The sequence below is a fragment of the Panthera pardus genome, unplaced genomic scaffold, assembly GCF_024362965.1.
Source record: "Panthera pardus isolate Hobbes unplaced genomic scaffold, ASM2436296v1 HiC_scaffold_11, whole genome shotgun sequence".
NCBI lineage: Eukaryota > Metazoa > Chordata > Mammalia > Carnivora > Felidae > Panthera > Panthera pardus.
This window is the reverse complement of record NW_026526666.1, coordinates 36,343,584-36,360,721: the sequence shown is the minus strand read 5'-3', so window position 1 is coordinate 36,360,721 and position 17,138 is coordinate 36,343,584. Positions and strand designations below refer to the sequence as shown.

Below are 17,138 nucleotides of genomic sequence, written 5' to 3'. Positions count from 1 at the left end.
AACCTTTCTGAGTTTTCTTTCTAAAAATGTTCTCAAATTATCACTTAACTTCCTTAAACTAAAAACAATGTAATCAATATAAATATACATCACGTTAAAAATTCTGCAGTTCATTTGGTATAGCACTTGAGAACTTGTGAACAGTGTTTCCTATAAAAGACTGTTACTCCAAACACTGGTCTCAGACAAATTTATGTATATCCCTGGGTAGGCACATACACATGTGTCTATATGTATGAATGCATACAAATTCACCTACTACAGTGTCTTGCACATGTTAGATGCTCAACAACCAGTATATGAATACACACACACACACACACACACACACACACACACACAGTGTATTATGTTGCCAAACTGCAGTAAAAAGAAGCCTAAGATTCTGGAGACTAGGATTCTGCTCCAGGTTTGCTATTAACTATTTGTTTGACTTGTGCAAGATAGTCATTTTTGTGACACTCAGTTACCTCCTCTGTAAAGTGAAGGAAGAACCAGGGAACTTCTAACCCCTGCTAACTCTACAGTTCTCTCTTCCATCAAAGTATCATTTCAAATCAATGTAACCTGGTGAAAGATACACTATAATATTGAAAATGCAAATTTCAAAAATTATAAGAAATTCTCTATTATAAGTAAATGAAGATTACTTGGTCATATTTCTTGCTAAGAAATCCTTTCTACAGATCTCCCCCATTCCTGGAAAATGGTTGATCCTCTGGAAAATAAAAAGGTAAACATTAATGTTCTCATTGACTTAATGAATATATTCATTTATACTATAATAGAGTTACATCCATCTTCTGAGTTAAATATTTTTTTAAAGCTATTAACGTAAAACATTTAAAATTAAATGACCTACAAGGAATCTGTAGAATTCAAGAATCTACAATAAGCAAAGAATGAAACTGCAAATTTTTTCAGAAATCAGAAAAGGGTATTTACACAGGTATCAAAGTTACAATTTTCTGTGTCAAATAACTAGTAATTCTATGTCCAAATTATTTCTATTATCCTCAATTTTCTATATTCCTACAGATAAGCATTGTATAAATATTGGTGAAAATGGCCTTGTTTGTTCCCTATGGTCAATTTTGTATTTCCCACCACACTAACAAAGAACTATACAAAATGTCAGTTTTCTAAAGTTCTGTGTATTTGGCTTTTTAGTTTGATGTCTATTTTTTTAATATGCTTGCATTACATTCTAAAAATCAAAGAATGAAGCCAGACTGCACATAGCAGACATGGTAAGGTACTTCTAGTTCCTGATCTGTCTGTGCAAGCTACTCCACATCACCCATCTTTAAGCATAACACAAAGCAGCAGTGTAGGAAGACTTTTCTCCTATTCATTCTTCCTTAAAGATGGAAAGAGGTTATGAGGCACCTGGGTGGCTCAGTCGGTTAAGCATCTGACTCTTGGCTTTGGCTCAGGTCATGATCTCATGGTACGTTAAAAGTTCGATTTGAAAGAATTCAGGCCTTATGTGACGAGTCAGTACAACCGGACAGCAACAAAACAGGTTGTTTGGGTAAGTTAGAACTGAAATTTAATATGTCAACACATTAAGAACCAACCCTATCTAAGTAAAATTATAATGGAATTCATATAACTTTCCTGATAACCAATAATTGGTCATGATTAATTCCCCACCTGGTAATTTTGCAGCTCGGCAATCTTCTCCTGCTGAACTGCAGAATCACACCATATAAGGTTGCTTGTTTCATCCTCATCTGGAGTTTTCATAAATCCCATTTCATCTATTACTAAACGAACTGCAAGTAAATGGTTATGTTAAATGAAAATTAAAATACTTCTGAAGTATATTCGTTGTGGAAACATTTTCTGATATGCGCAAATTTTATCTCACAGTATTTCACTTGCAAAATATCCATTAGTTATAGCATAACCTTGTTTTTAGTTACAACAATTTATCTAGGGCCAAATTATACTCACAGTAACTGAGAACTGTTTTGAGGTTGCACTCAAAATCCCTGGTTTCAGCCCTCCGAGATTTAGCGGGTACACAACACTGCTAAAGAGTTCAGGGATTATTCATGGCACAGTGAAAACATACACACAGCTGAGACAACACCTCTACTAAGGAAAATGTACTTCAGGGCTTTTTTGTGACCTTGGGCTAGGTACAAAAGGGAAAAGGTAATAATAGTCCCTGATCATTAGACCTATCCTTTACTTTCCACCTCCCCAGTTCAAATTATTTTTAGCAGTTAAAACCAAGTCAGCTGTGTTGACCCAGGATATGAAATAATGAAGCAGAATTCACAGCAGAGATCTAGAAACTGGCCCTCCTATCTGCTCCTAACCCTTTAATCCTATTGAAAGAATTTATGCTCAGAGGAAAGCTTGTTTTTTAGTACAAACTATTTATATGCCCCTCTCTGACTTGAATATCACAATTAATATCCAACAAATTTCAAGTTTAGAATAAAGACAAGCACAGGTGCCTGGGTGGCTCAGTCGGTTGGGAGTCTGACTCGGGCTCAGGTCATGATCTCGTGGTTCGTGGGTTTGAGCCCTGCTTCAGGCTCTGTGCTGACAGCTCAGAGCCTGGAGCCTACTTTAGATTCTGTGTCTCCCTCTCTCTGCCCTTCCCCCGCTCGTGCGCTGTCTCTGTCTCAAAAATAAATAAATATTTTTAAAAACTAAACGAAAATTCTGAGTCTTCATAGAATGGTGTAACTGTATAGATGCACTTCAACATTTTATTTTTAAATGTTTTTAAACATACTGGTACCCTTCGTAAAATGGTAATTGGGGGTCAGTTGTCTGAATCTACCTGGCTCAGGCATAAAACTGATGAACAGACACCTGTTGGTCTCAAGTCCTAGAGACTCTGATTGCTTATTTGGCTGAGGAGAAGGAAAGGGCTTTTTATGCACTGGTTCTGAGAACCCAGACATAAAAGGAGGGAACAGTGATTGGTGGTGGGTGAAGTTGGGGCTGGGGGAGGAATGTGGAGCTGGAGCAGTAGTTTTCCATGAGAGGCTTGGGAACCTTTGGGGCTGTTCTGAAGGCCCAGGTAAAAATGTACAAAGCAAGAGTTTGGAAAAGGGCTGTTCTTCTCTGGTCTGCCCCAGACCACCATGCAGCGTTAGTGAGCTGAGGCCTCAGGACCTGCCGTGCCACGTAGGGCTCCCAGGAAGGGCAAGGGCAATAGCCACACAGTCTGGGAGACTCCTTTAACTGGCTCATAAGCAGAAAAAAATAATGAGGCCAGAGCATCAGCCCAAGAGTAGACCTGCTCCTGAGTATAGGAGAGACACTGTCTGGGGCTGCTCAGAAATCACTGAGAAGACCTTAAAGAGAGGATTGGAGCAGGTGGCAATTAGAAGGAGGAGGTATAATGAGCTACTCAAACGTGGTCATAAATGTATACATGAACCAGTGAGGCTGAGGACATTCAGGTTACAGAGCCATAGTGGAAAAGATCTACTCTTTCTTTAGATTCACAAAATCAAATATGTAAGGTCAGTCATATATAAGTCTCTTTCATTATGAAGTTCAAAGCTTGGAGAGCTGACAAAGTCGAACTTCAAAATACAATGTCGGGAGTTAAAATGTCACTTTTTTCTCCAGTTAAGTTTAATTTATTTAATCAAATTTTTGTTTGAATTGAAATTTTAGAAATCAGTTGGAATCTTTTAAGGATATCATCCTCCACTACATGGAAAAGAAACCCCTTCAATGTGTCGTTTCAAAATAGAAAGTTGTTGACACCTAAAGCCTAACTCCATGCCTATAAGGCTGATGTGTTAGGAGCTCTCTTTTAAAAAGGAGGTGAAACAGTTGCCTCCACATTGAACTTCTACCAAGCCAAACACCCTACTGGAACAATAGAGATTAACCATATGAACCACTTTCTCACATTTCCCTTTGCATATCACATACCCGCTTCTCGGATCTTTTTTGTCCCCATTTAATAAAAATTACCAAAAATACATTCCTCACAATTTGTCCCATGATTTTTTTTCCCTAGACCCATAGAGCTTTCAGAGGCTAAGCAGAAGTTTTACAAATAGGAATCCATGCAACTATCTAAATTTTAGATACAGAAGATACATTTGTTTCTCATTTTAAATTTCAATTCTTACTTTACTTAGGCAGCATGATATAGTAAAAAGAAAACTGAATCTGGAATGAAATGAATTCAGGTTCAAGTTCCACTTTCGCCATCTGTATGAACTTGGGTAAGTTGCTAACTCTCACTGGGCTTGTTTCTTCAACTCTGCTATAAAGGACATATTAAGAAAATCATGTGAAATGTCATAATGTATTAATTATAGAACTGTGGAAATGCACTTCACTCTTCCACAATGTGTCTTCATAAGGAACTATAAGAAAAACTTCTCTCAAGACACAGGAACAGAGAAGTCCTATATCCTTTGAATAACCAGTATGATTTTATCTCCTGCTGTGCATTCTAGAGTGGATTGTGTTTTAATATTTGCTTCGGTTGAGGCTGCGAGTCAAATCCATCTCTAACTATAGAGGGTCTCAAGGAATGTATTTTGTATTCTTATCAGCCACAAGATTCATCCTATTTTCCTGTTTTTATTTTTCCATGCATATTTTCTTATGGCTATTAGCCACTTCAAAGTCACTATTAGAGTGAGGGAAGACAGGGGGAAAGGGAGCAAGGGAGTAATGCAGCCTATATGCAGGGTTATTTGGAAGATTAAGTGAAATAATACACGTGGAAATGTTTGGCCAATGGTTATAAAAAATTACTATTAGAACTATAGCAAGGTTTTCTGCCTGAGGAAATAGGCAACACCAGGGCAAAAACACAGGTGTGTTGACTAACGGCTTAAGTGTATTTCCATTATATAAGTCAACTGTCAAGGAAGCAGTAATTAAATTGTAAGAAGTACGCTGTTGCATTCACTAGCTTAAATAAGGGAAAAGCAAGGTAGCATTTTCTCCTAGACCCATGGTCCATTCTCTCTTTCCCTCCCCTATACTTAGTTAGCACTGTATTCTCTCAACAGTCCCCGATTCAAGGCCCTACAGGAATTTTGTTAAACACAAATGAGCAGGCTCAGCAAGGAGGTAGGAATCATTATAAAGAATGCTAAGGCAACTTCAGCCCTGGGAAGACTTCCTGGGAAAGTGACAGGGAAGTGCACTGAAACACTCTCCTATAGATCAAGGCTCCTTATGAACCCCGCCAGAACCGTAAAAGCAAGAGGGTAAGTTAACACCACCCATCAATCACTTTAACAACAGTCGCCTTACTCTTGTTCCTAGAAAACATACTGCAGATAAACCCTGAATCTTTCATATTTCACCCTCCCATGCTAACTTGCTTCAAGTCCCTTCCTCTGAGGACCACTTGTTGGAACAGAGTATCAGGGGACCTCAATTCCATTGAAGTATTCCACTGATTGCTCAAGAACTTTGGTGAATTACTGTAAATGAAATGAGATTCCCAAAGATTAATAAGGGTAAGAATAATTAACATCCTTGAGGTTCACATGATTTTCCTTAACTTTTAGTGCAAAATGGTTGAGAGGAAGATTATTTGAGTACTTACGGTATTTGTTAAGAGTTTTGTTTGCAATGCTGGACAAATGTATCTTAATTTAAAATGATTATTCTTCTTATCTATTCTCTATACTACAGATACTGTTTACACATAAGAACTGCAATTTCATTAATAAAAAGCAACAGCATCATCAAAAGAATTTTTTAAAACACAGAGAGAAATATATTTTTACTCCTTAAGCCAGGTTCTCATTGTTTAATAAAAATCTCAAATTTTGTGTTTTTTTATTTTGCATCTAACATTTTAATCTGTTTCATGTTGATTTGATACTTGATTTAAAAACTAAGTATTAATCAAAATCACATCTATTGAATACTACCCCATTAATAGCTAAAGCTTTTAGCAATGTTTACATTGATGTTCTTTCTGATTATTAACATGTTAAATGTCTCATAAAATAGAAAATTTTATAGAATACATTTAAAAATCAATTACAGGGGCACCTGGGTGCTCAGTTGGTTAAGCTGAGCTGACTCTTGATTTCGGCTCACATCATGATATCATGGTTGGTGGGTTTGAGCCCTGCATCAGGCTCTGCACTGCCAGCACAGAGCTTTCTTGGGATTCTCTCTCACCCTCTCTCACCGCCCCTCCCCCACTCATGCTCGCCCTCTCTCTCTCAAAATAAATAAATAAACATAAAAAAAATCAATTACACAAAAGATTATTATCTCCAGAATTTCTACATTGTTTTCAACATCAAACCAGTTTCCCCAACAATTATGATTCTGAGGAGACCTACCAATTTCAAACTTTGTCCCAGCAACATTTGCTGTAATGATTCCCTTCTTTTTCTTCTTTCTGACTTTCCTTTTCATTGTACTTTGATAAGGCAATTCTGTATTCAGATCCAGGGGAGAGGGTCCCTGAATAACTTTAAAAGAAATGTAAACCAGCCAAATATCACTGAAATAACAAAAATTCCATAGCAGAGAACACAAATGCCCCCCCCCGCCAAAAAAAAAGTAAAATTATAAATTCTACTTGAAAGTCCTCAATTAATTTTTAATTCTTAAAAAAAAAATTCAGTGATGATCTATAATATATCCACATTTTGTAGTGTGATTAAGTCAATCTGCTTACCTCTTTCTTGAGGCAGAGATGGCATTATTGTCTGTGCCTGTGCCAGTGTGTGTTGCTGTACCAAGCTCTCAGGAAATCTGGAAGGCCTGCATGAGTCTAAGTAGGATACAGCTCCAAATCACTGAAAGTTCCTATCATATTATCTTGGTGGAATCCTCAGATTTCAGGACACCGAAGTTATGGGATGAGAAGGTACCTGTAGGGATTTTAAAACAAAGTCATTTTAGAAAACAACTCTGATGAAATTTTTCTATTGTCTTTAAAAGTCAAGTGAAGGTGAAAGTTACTGTACTCAATCGACAAATGTTTGTTAATTTATAAAACCTTACGCAAAATGCCAAGTGATAGTTCCCTGTCCTAAAAAGTGTAGTCTAGAGGAGGAGGTTTTATTTAAGTTACATATCATATTTACACACAATAAATAGCATGCCATACACAAATAATGACGATAACCACACTCGCTATCATCTACTGAACGCTGACTATCGTAGGCCACTTAAGCCATTTAATCTTGCAGCAAAACCATGAGGTGGAAGCTTTTATCCCTAGCTTACAGTTAAGTAAATTGATCTCAGAAAGGGCAAATCTTTACACAAAAGTGACAATGTGGAGATTAAAGTGAACAACTCTCTGGTGTCAAAGTCAGTGCCTTAACTAGGACCCCACACAACCTTCAACCCAACACCTGAAAGTTAGGTGCAGCATCACTTTTAACATGACACAGCGAAGTGACTGCCAAGGCAGAGATCACACACAACGAAATACAGAGAAAAGCGATTCCTCATGAAGGGGTGGCGGGGGTGAGGGGGGCTTGTTGGTAGGGAGAGAGTTGATGACTTCATAAAGTAGACCACATTTGAATTGTGCCTTAAAAAATGAACACAATTTTGAAAGGCAGAAAATGAGAGGAGTCATCATTATGCTGATCTTATTTGGGCACACAGAGGAATGCAATAAACATTTTTTAATGAGCTCATTTGATTCGGCTACATCTCAGCAAGGCCTATATTACACTCCACTCATTTTCACTGTGTATGTATGAACCTAGGTATTTATGCCCTGACTATACTATATTGCCCAGTCTATACTGTCAACTTTCTAATTTCTCCCTTCATGTTGTAAGAATCTTTAAGTTCTTGTAAAATGTCTCTAAACACAATGAAAAACTATAAAGCCTATCATGATAAACAAAGGTATGGTATCAATACCTTTATCAGGAGGTTATCAGGTTTATCAGAAATTCAGCTATATAAAATGTGACTCTTAATACATCACCCTCAATAGTCATTATTAATAATAGGATTCATTATTAAAGAAAATTTAGAACTTAGTTTTTGGGTATCATTTTTACTAGAATAATTACCTAGAATAATTCAATATGAAAACTAGTTAACTATTACTTATTACAGAACAATTGTGGACAGGCACTGTTAAGAATCTAAAATACCTTACCTAATTAACACACCTGGAATTGAGACACCATTTCTGCAGTTTTCTAGATATGGAAATCAAGGCTAAATAAGTTAAATATATCAAGGTAACACAGTTTATAAATAGAAACCTAGGCTTTGAACCCAATTCTGACTGATTGTTCATACTGTTCACAGAGCCCCACTATTTTCAGACCCCGTGCTAACATGCTATATAGATGTTAAAAAAAAACACAAAAACTTGGTAACCCAGTTGCAGTGCAAAACTGCCAGATATGGGTGTATTGTGGGAGATCACAATACTTCAAAATCAAACAGTGAAGTCACAGTAAACATCCCCAGCCTGACCTCAGCTCCCAATTCCAAGCTGGAAATAGACTAGATTACTTTTCAGAATAAAAGAAAGGAGTGGTCTAAAGTTCAGTGTGATTTCTTTCTGGTAGCTCTTTGATACCTCAGGGAGGTAACTATTTGGGTTTACAAGTCCTTGTCCAACATCTTGTTACTGGAGTAAACAAAGATTCTCTTATGGTAACAGAGTACGTATTACATCGAAAGTAGGTGACAAAGTCAAGAAGAGTTTGAGACAACATCTGCCAAACTACGTTGACAATAAGTTAGTAATTGTTATCAGCTCTAAAAACAGATTTGTTAATTTCTGACTTAAATAATGAGCCAAACAGCTTTAGTATAGAGCTCAAAACAGGAACTGTTATCTCTTCACTCACCACACAGGAATTTAAAGACCTTAAATTTAGTCTATCTTTATATGCTTTACTTAGTTGCATTTATATTTTGGTGAATAACAGTAAGAGTGCTTTAACAAACTCAAGAACTTCATCCTACTATCTCAATTCTAATTATTTCATTGTATCCCTAGTGAAGGATGTGAGACGGCAAGATTGATCACATCACTTAAATGAGCCATGGTTACCTACTTTCCAGAAGCACACAGTATGTTTCAGTTACCTCCGAAATACTTCAAGCCAAGGGTTTCTTAAGCTTGGCTGCAAAGTAGAATCACCTGAGAAACTTTTGAAACTCCTAGTGCCAAGGCCACACCCCAGACCCAAGTGGGGCCCAGGCATCAGCATTTTTTAGCTCTCCATATAATTGTGTCATGCAGCCAAATTTGACGTCTGCTGCGAGCACATAGTGACACTGAAGCCAATAATAGTTAGTTATAACATACACAGACAAGAAAAAAGTAAAACAAAGAAGAAAACTTTGGAACCTGTATTTAAAAAGGCCAAATAGGTAAAAAAAAAAAAAGAAAGAAAGAAAGAAAGAAAGAAAGAAAGAAAGAAAGAAAGAAAGAAAGAAAGAAAAAATCATCCATTAAAATCTTCATCTCTAGTTGAAGTAAACAAATTGGGGAAAAAAAGAATTAGAAGATCAGCAGAAATTGATTTCTAAGACAAATAAGCAATTTTGTTCTGCAAATAAGCCATTTCCAGAAGGACTCAATTCTCAGAAATGTCAAGCAAATGGGCACCTTGAATGTAGAAGTTCAAGGGCTACCATGCAAAACAATAGATACATAAGACTAAAACACAAAAAGCTGTAATTCCAATACATTTGTGTTGGAGTGCTCTTTCTTCCCAGTTCTTTCTGTTGAATTACAACCCATCACTTAAAGTCCAGACACAAATTTCCACTCTTTCCTTAGAGCTTCCTCTGATTATGTTTGAAGAAATTCATTACTCCCTCTTCTGGTCTATCACAGAGACCATTATTTGTACCCCTATCATATCACCAACCACAAACTAAGAAGGTAAGCTCTGTGAAGACAAGTGGTTCTGGTTTTCTTCTATCTTCTTCAATCCTCCACTTCCAGAGGCTAGAATATTGCCTCACACAATGCCAAGTAAGTACTTGTTCATGATGCCACCTGGCAGTAACCAGAGGTGGTCGTGGGGCTCTGAGAAACAAACACATATCATTTACAATATACTACTTTCACATTTTTAAGTGAAAAAGGCCAAGTACCTAGAAGTTTACATCTGGGTAAAATAACAGAAGAGCATGGGGGAAATATGCATCGAGTGGTGGCAGCCTGTTGTGGCAGGTGCACAGCTAAAGGAGACACTCTTTCGTGTACAGCCATTAGTATCCCGCGCTATTACCTTTTGAAAAAGTAAGATACATGTGATAAAAGTTTGTTTCATCATTACAATGTTAATAACAAACCCACCAAACTTTGCATGTCATTTAGATCAAAATATAATATGACAGAAAGAGCACTGAACAAGAGGTCAGTTTCGATTCTTATCCTTTATTCTGCCACTTAACAGATACATGACTTAATTTCTTACTGTGCAAAAGGAAGAAATTGACTTTCTCCAGCCTTAGAGTCAAAAATACCAACCAATGAGGATAGCATTGGTTGGTATTTTTGATAATAAGATGAATACCAAACACCTTTTGTGGAAATTATGAGAGAAACTCAGATGTTCCCAACATCCCAGGAATCTGTGCCCAGTGAATGCTATATAGAATGGGTTCTTCAAACATATTGGCAGAATTCTAATTACCATAGACTACTAAATTTTAGTAATCTTAACCAAAGGTCAGTGGGAACCAAAATTAGGGTTAAGTTGAAAATATGTAAAATTATATTAAATAAAAATTTAATAAAAGCTGTTTTTATGATGAGAAGGAAGAAGAAAGAAACGAATATAAACCAGTACCTCCTGTGTACTAAGCATTTCTCACATAACTTCATGTGTATTTAGTCCACCTAATAAATGCCCTGGTATGTTTTATTCCCATTTTATATATAGGAAAATTTAGATTTCATGGCTAAGTAACTTGCCCAAAGTCACACCTAATAGGTGACAATGAAGTGGCTTGTCTTTAAAGCCCATGACATTTCCCACTTTGTATGCTACCTTCAAAATTCAGTCTTTAAACATGACACATTAAAGATTTCACAAAGAAGCTTAATTCTGCTTGACTGGAGCTGTTTTAAAAGCTAGAGAATGAGAGCAAGAGAATCAAGCTGTGGTTTAAAATGTAGTTGAGATCACAAAGTTGCATCAGATTTAATCTGTCTTCTTAGAACCCCAAGGCAGCTATCCATATCCAGATTGTCTTCCTGTTTTTTTTCCTTCATGAAGGTACTACAATTCAACCAAATACTCTTATGTAGCAGCCACTGTTCTTAGTGAACAAAATAGGTAAAAAAAAAAATTTTCTTTGTGGTGCTTACACTCTAGTTGGGAAGAGACTAACAATAACAGCAAACATATTAAATAAGTAAACGTCAGAAAATGCTAAGTACCGGGGGGGGGGGGGGGGGGAACACAACTGATTAGGAGACCAGGAACGTGGGGGGAAAGTAAGGAGAAGAGTTACAATTTCATTTTATTTTTATTTAATGAAGAGCCTTTTATTTTTATTTTTTATTTTTTAAAGTTGATTTATTTAGAGAGAGAGAGCACAAACAAAGGAGGGGCAGAGTGAGAGGGAGAGAGAGAATCCTAAGCAGGCTCTGTACTGCCAGCGCAGAGCCTGATGCGGAGCTCAAACCCACAAACCATGAGATCATGACCCGAGCCGAAATCTAGAGTCAGATGCTTAACCAACTGAGCCACTCAGGTACCCCAAGAGTTGCAATTTGAAATTTGAATCCAGATGGATTGAATACAAATGGAGTTGATAAAAATCTGATGTGTATGTGCACATATGTGCCTGTAAGCATATGAGGATATGAACATGTGTGAAGGGGAAGGAATGGAGAAGACATACCATTTCTGTGGTACTGAACAATGTCTAAGCCCTCCAATATGGTTCTTCTTCCTAAATCCTGGTTTTCCTATGTATTTATTTTCTACATTGGTTTTAAAATTACTGTTTTCACACTGACAAGGAGAACAAACATGTTTCACAGTGTATATAACCAGTTTTATGTACTTTTGATAGGGTATCAATTTTCTGACGGAGAAGGAGAGAAGAGGGGCAGGGAGATCCCAACCCCTCTCTCCACCTTGTGTCCCCAGGACAGACATTAGATTTGCACACACTGCTGATGACTCTCTTGGGTTCTTGTCTCCTAGCATCATAGTTTTTGGCATCTAAGTTACTCCTGTCCCCCTTCCATACTTGCTATCCTACTAATAATATGACTTTTCAGATCTCAAAACAACAATCTATATTAGGAGAGGCTACATTTTGCTGCAATAATAAATATCCCCCATATCTCAGGAGCTTAAAACAGCTAAGGTCTATCTCTTAATCATGCTACATATCAACCAAAGACTGGCAGGGCTGCTCTGCATTTCACAGTCACACAGGAAGCCAAGCTGTTAGAGCAGCCATCATCCTAAAACCAGTCACTGTACCAGAGGGAAAGAGTTTTGGAGGCTCTTAGATAGGCAACTAATGACACACAAAATTTCTACTCACACGTCAATGGCCTGAATAAGTCACATGACCCCAGCCAACAAGAGTTAGGAAGTACAATCTTATCATATGACCAGTAACACTAACAACCATCACAAACTCCCTATTTGAACCTTGCTACCTCCCCCTGGGCACTATTTTCTAGTTCTCCATAGCTCCACTTTATAGTATTCTCCTCTGCCTGGAGAAGAAAAAAAAAGATAGCGAGACCCTGTACTAGGCCCAGTATACCCCTTAATTTTATACAATGGATAATTAAATTTCTCTATCCTTCACGTGCTCTGGACTGTAACAACACTGATGAGGAAGAGGAAGAACACAAGAAAGAAAAGGGAAGGGATCGGGTGATTTCAGTCATTTAATAAATGTTAGTTAAACATACTATGTGCCAGGCACTCGTCTAGGTTTTTACAACTAAAACTCTGATCTTCACACCCTAAAAGGTGCCGTTATTATTATCCCTATAGACAGCTGTTTGAAGAAAAGAGGTACTGGGGCGTCTGGGTGGCTCAGTCAGCTAAGCGTCCAACTTCGGCTCAGGTCATGATCTCACGGTTCGTGAGTTCGAGCCCCGCGTCGGGCTCTGTGCTGACAGCTCAGAGCCTGGAGCCTGTTTCAGATTCTGTGTCTCCCTCTCTCTCTAACCCTCCCCCGTTCATGCTCTGTCTCTCTCTGTCTCAAAAGTAAATAAACGTTTAAAAAAAAAATTTAAAAAAAAAAGAAAAGAGGTATGATGAACAATGATATTGAAACACAAGGTATAAGAACATTTTTAAATGATAATTCTGCAAATTTGCCTCAAAATAATCCTCTCTGGATTTCTAAACTGTAACTATCTCATGAAAGATGTTTCTAGTACTACTTCAAAATAATTTGAAAAATAATGTTACAAAAATCATATCCAATCAGGCTTTTACTTAGGGGAAAAAAACACTCTACACACACATAATGTATTATTGCAGAGAGGTTACTACAAGTAGCAGTCAGAAATCTATTACTTCATGAAAATTATCAAATGAGACAGCTGATTTTTTTTTTTTAATGTTTATTTGAGAGGGAGAGAGAAAACAAGAGAGGAAGAAGCAGAGAAAAAAGAGTGAATTCCAAGCAGGCTCCACACTGTCAGCTCAGAGCCTGATGCGGGCTCAAACCCATGAACCCTGAGATCATAACTTGAGCTAAAATCAAGAGTCAGATGTTTAACCGACTGGGCCACACAGGCACACTGAGGCAGTTGATTTTTGTGTGTGGAAAAAGAAATATTTCCAGACATCAGGTCATGAATACATTCATCTATTTTTGTGCTGTAACACATCACTAAATTTTAGCACTTGGTCCCCAAACCAAATTTGATATATTATTTTTATTTGCAAAGAGATACTGCTTTTCTTTTTTTATTTTATTTTTTTAATTTTATTTTAGAGAGACAGAGTGTGAGTGCGGGAGCGGCAGAGAGAGAGGGAGACACAGAATCCGAAGCAGGCTCCAGTCTCTGAGCTGTCAGCACACAGCCTGACATGGGGCTCAAACTCATGAACTGAGAGGCGATGACCCCAGCCGAAGTCGGACACTTAACCGACCGAGCCACCCAGGCGCCCTGAGATACTGCTTTTCTTAAGTGACAGTAAGAAAATGAAAGTAAGTGAAATATGCGCCAATTTTTAAACATTAAAATTTGAAATGTTTCTTATTTGTTTTGATATTATCAGGATTGGATTTAATGTGAGCTCTAGACCAGTGGCTTCTTAAACTTTCATGTGCATACCAATCATCTGAGAATACTATATAACTACGATGTTGAAGTCCAGATTCTGATCCATTAGTTCTGGGGTGGGGCCTCAGAGTCTGCATTTCTAACAAGTTCCCAGGTATGCTGCTCCACAGACCACACTTTGAGTAGCAAGACTCTAGGGGACCACAATGTTTAATACTAAGCTGACACTTTTTTTTTTTAAGCTTAAAGCCCTTCTTTATAACATGTAAAAATTACAAAATTATACAGTGACTTTAAAACTCACGTAAGTGATATGAAATTCCATATTAATGTTAAAGGGCTCCACGAGTCAAGAAAATAAAATAAAGATTAGGAAATGTTGGCCTAGAGCAGGGATTCTCGAAGTGTGGCTCCAGGAACAGTAGTATCAGCATCACCTGCACTTATTAGAAAAGCATTTTCTTGGATTCAAGCCCAGAATTTTCAAATCACATTCCAAGGGTGAGTGAGGCTCAACAACTGACAAGCTCTCCAGGTGATTCTGATGTAGGCTAAAGTTTGAGAACTACTGGACTACGGGCCAACAGCTGGTGGCAGGGGCAAACTCCAGGAAAGTGGAGGACACCACTGCTGGAGTCTACTCCTTCCCCACTGGTCTTTTTAAGCAGAAACATGTGCATGATTTAGAAAGAAAGCATTTGCCAAGCAGGACTCTGAACAGCTGGAAAGGAAGACACTTACTACAAAGGATCTCTCCTTACTACAAAGGATTTACTACTGGAGACAGCTAAGTGAGGTGAGGTTTTATTAATCTACAAAGGCAACTGATACCCCTGTTTGAGCCCAAATCAGCCACCAATGGTGACCAACCAAGACATTCATTTTAAAGATAAGCAGTCTACTAAAAATCATTACACATATGAGGATTAACAGTAACCACAAAGATTAATAATATACCCTCTGCTCTCAAGCACCGGGCCAGGAGCATGGTAACTTGATCTGAAACAGTCATGATTAGCTGAGAAATGGGGGAGAGGGGTTGCAGATGAACATCAACATTGTGGTACATTGCTGCACGCATGCAACGAAAATACTATGCGTCAGTAAAAATAAACAAACTAGAATTACATGATGAATCACACAAATAACGCACCTGAAAAAAAGTTGAGGAATACATATAGTAGTATACTATTTATACAAGGTTTAAAAGTACATAAATAACATATAGTATATATTGAGAGAGAGAGGGAGAGAGAGAACTTAGAAATGAACATATAATGAAATAAGTGTCAAGAACTACATGGGGAAGATAAGAAAGGAGGAGGAGGAGGCAACGGCCAGTCCTGTTCTACAGAGGATGAGCATCGAATATGTCATTCCTAACATAAAGAATGAATGCACCCTTATCATGGTTTAGCCTTCTGAAACAATAGGGAAAGTAAAATGGCCAAGATACTTTCATTTGAACCATCACATGTCTCCTTAGAATAGAATTATGTTCTAAGTCGGAAATTTAGGTCTGATCCTAACTCATAAGAAATGTGGAGTCACTGAAGGACTTTAAGAGGAGTAACACAATCTAAATATTCTTTTAATGTTTATTTCTGAGAAAGAGAGACCGCATGAGAGATGGGAGGACAGAGGATCCCAAGCAGGCTCTGTGCTGACAGCAGTGAGCCCAATGTGAGGCTCAAACTCATGAACCATGAGATCATGACCTGCACTGAAATCAAGACTCAGATGCTTAACTGACTGAGCCACCCAGGCGTCCCCTAAATTTCTTTTTAATCGATTGTACTGGCAGTAATCACGGGAGCTGGATAGGACGGGGCAAGAATGGAGACCCGGTCCTGAGAGGATGTTACAAAGACATCGTTCTCCAGAAGAGAGATGGTACGAGCTTGATCACAGATAAAAGCAACAGACACAGGGCAAAGGGATACTGCTACTACAGTTGGTGATCAAGAAAGGAAAGGTGATATCAGATGACTTGGAGATTTCTGGTTTAGAGGATCTGGGTAGAAGCGGGCACCAGTCATCAAGAGAATGCCTGCAGAAGGAAGAGTCATTGTGTCGGGTAAGGTGATTTCAGTTTTATATTTTCAGAAAAGGACAGATAGAAAAAAAATAGAAAATAACACAACAGAATGAGTGATTGTAGATAAGGAAAACCTCTACTTTCATAAATAAAATGATTTTAATTAAACATAGAAAGGTCCATTCCAAAGCTGACTGCTCCCATTTCTGTGCTCTCTGCCAAGAAATTACAATAGATTTTCAAAACGCCCAGCTGCCTGACTGGTGAACAAATGACATCACCCAAACAACCATCCTAACAATAGTACATTGGCACCCCTCATTGTGTGTATAAATTAGAAAGGTTTTCAGAGAAGCTACTTACTTCCTGAACACAGAAACTTCTGTGTCCGTTTCTCAGACTGGGTATATTCCCAAAAGCTAGCTCTGTAGTGTTTTAGACTTGAAAAAAACATTTGATCAACCACTTCTAAAAACCTGAAAGAAAGCCAAGTGTGACATTATATAAGAATAAACAAACAGAAGAACTATTTATTCATTCTAGTAACAATTAATATTGACTTTGAGCAACAGTAGCTCTCACTAATGTACTGCTTATTTGTTTTCCAAATCGCCTTACCCTGCTTAGTATTGGTTCAATGTTTTTGGTTAAATTACAGCATCCAAACAAAATGTCCACTAGGCTCTGTGGAATGTCTTGTCTTTAAATTTAGCCTAGTATGACATGAAAACAATAGAAACTGATAAATAGGAAATGATAACACAGCATACCTTGAAGGCATTTTCCCCTTATTAATAGTTGTTTTATTTTCAGTACTTAGAATAATGAAAAAAGGCAAAAAGCTTACTCAGTAAATGTTGAACTAAATAAAGTTCAAAGAAGTAACATCCATAATTC

General features: G+C 37.6%; 1 protein-coding gene across 6 annotated transcripts in view; it reads right to left on the bottom strand.

Moving 5' to 3' along the window:
* TTLL7 (tubulin tyrosine ligase like 7) overlaps positions 1-17,138 on the bottom strand; it is a 142,516-nt gene that overhangs the window by 88,227 nt on the left and 37,151 nt on the right. For 5 of the 6 annotated variants that reach the window (XR_008418872.1, XR_008418873.1, XM_053893296.1 and 2 more), the window contains exons 2-5: positions 6,656-6,851; positions 6,315-6,446; positions 1,657-1,778; positions 651-718 (exon numbers count right to left, since the gene is read on the bottom strand). Coding sequence is in view for 4 of the 6 variants with exons in the window: in XM_053893296.1 (XP_053749271.1) it covers positions 651-718; positions 1,657-1,778; positions 6,315-6,446; positions 6,656-6,680 (347 nt within the window). In the remaining 2 variants the exon portion in view is untranslated. The remainder of the gene's footprint in view (positions 1-650; positions 719-1,656; positions 1,779-6,314; positions 6,447-6,655; positions 6,852-17,138) is intronic. The other variant, XM_053893301.1, reaches the window with a different exon arrangement.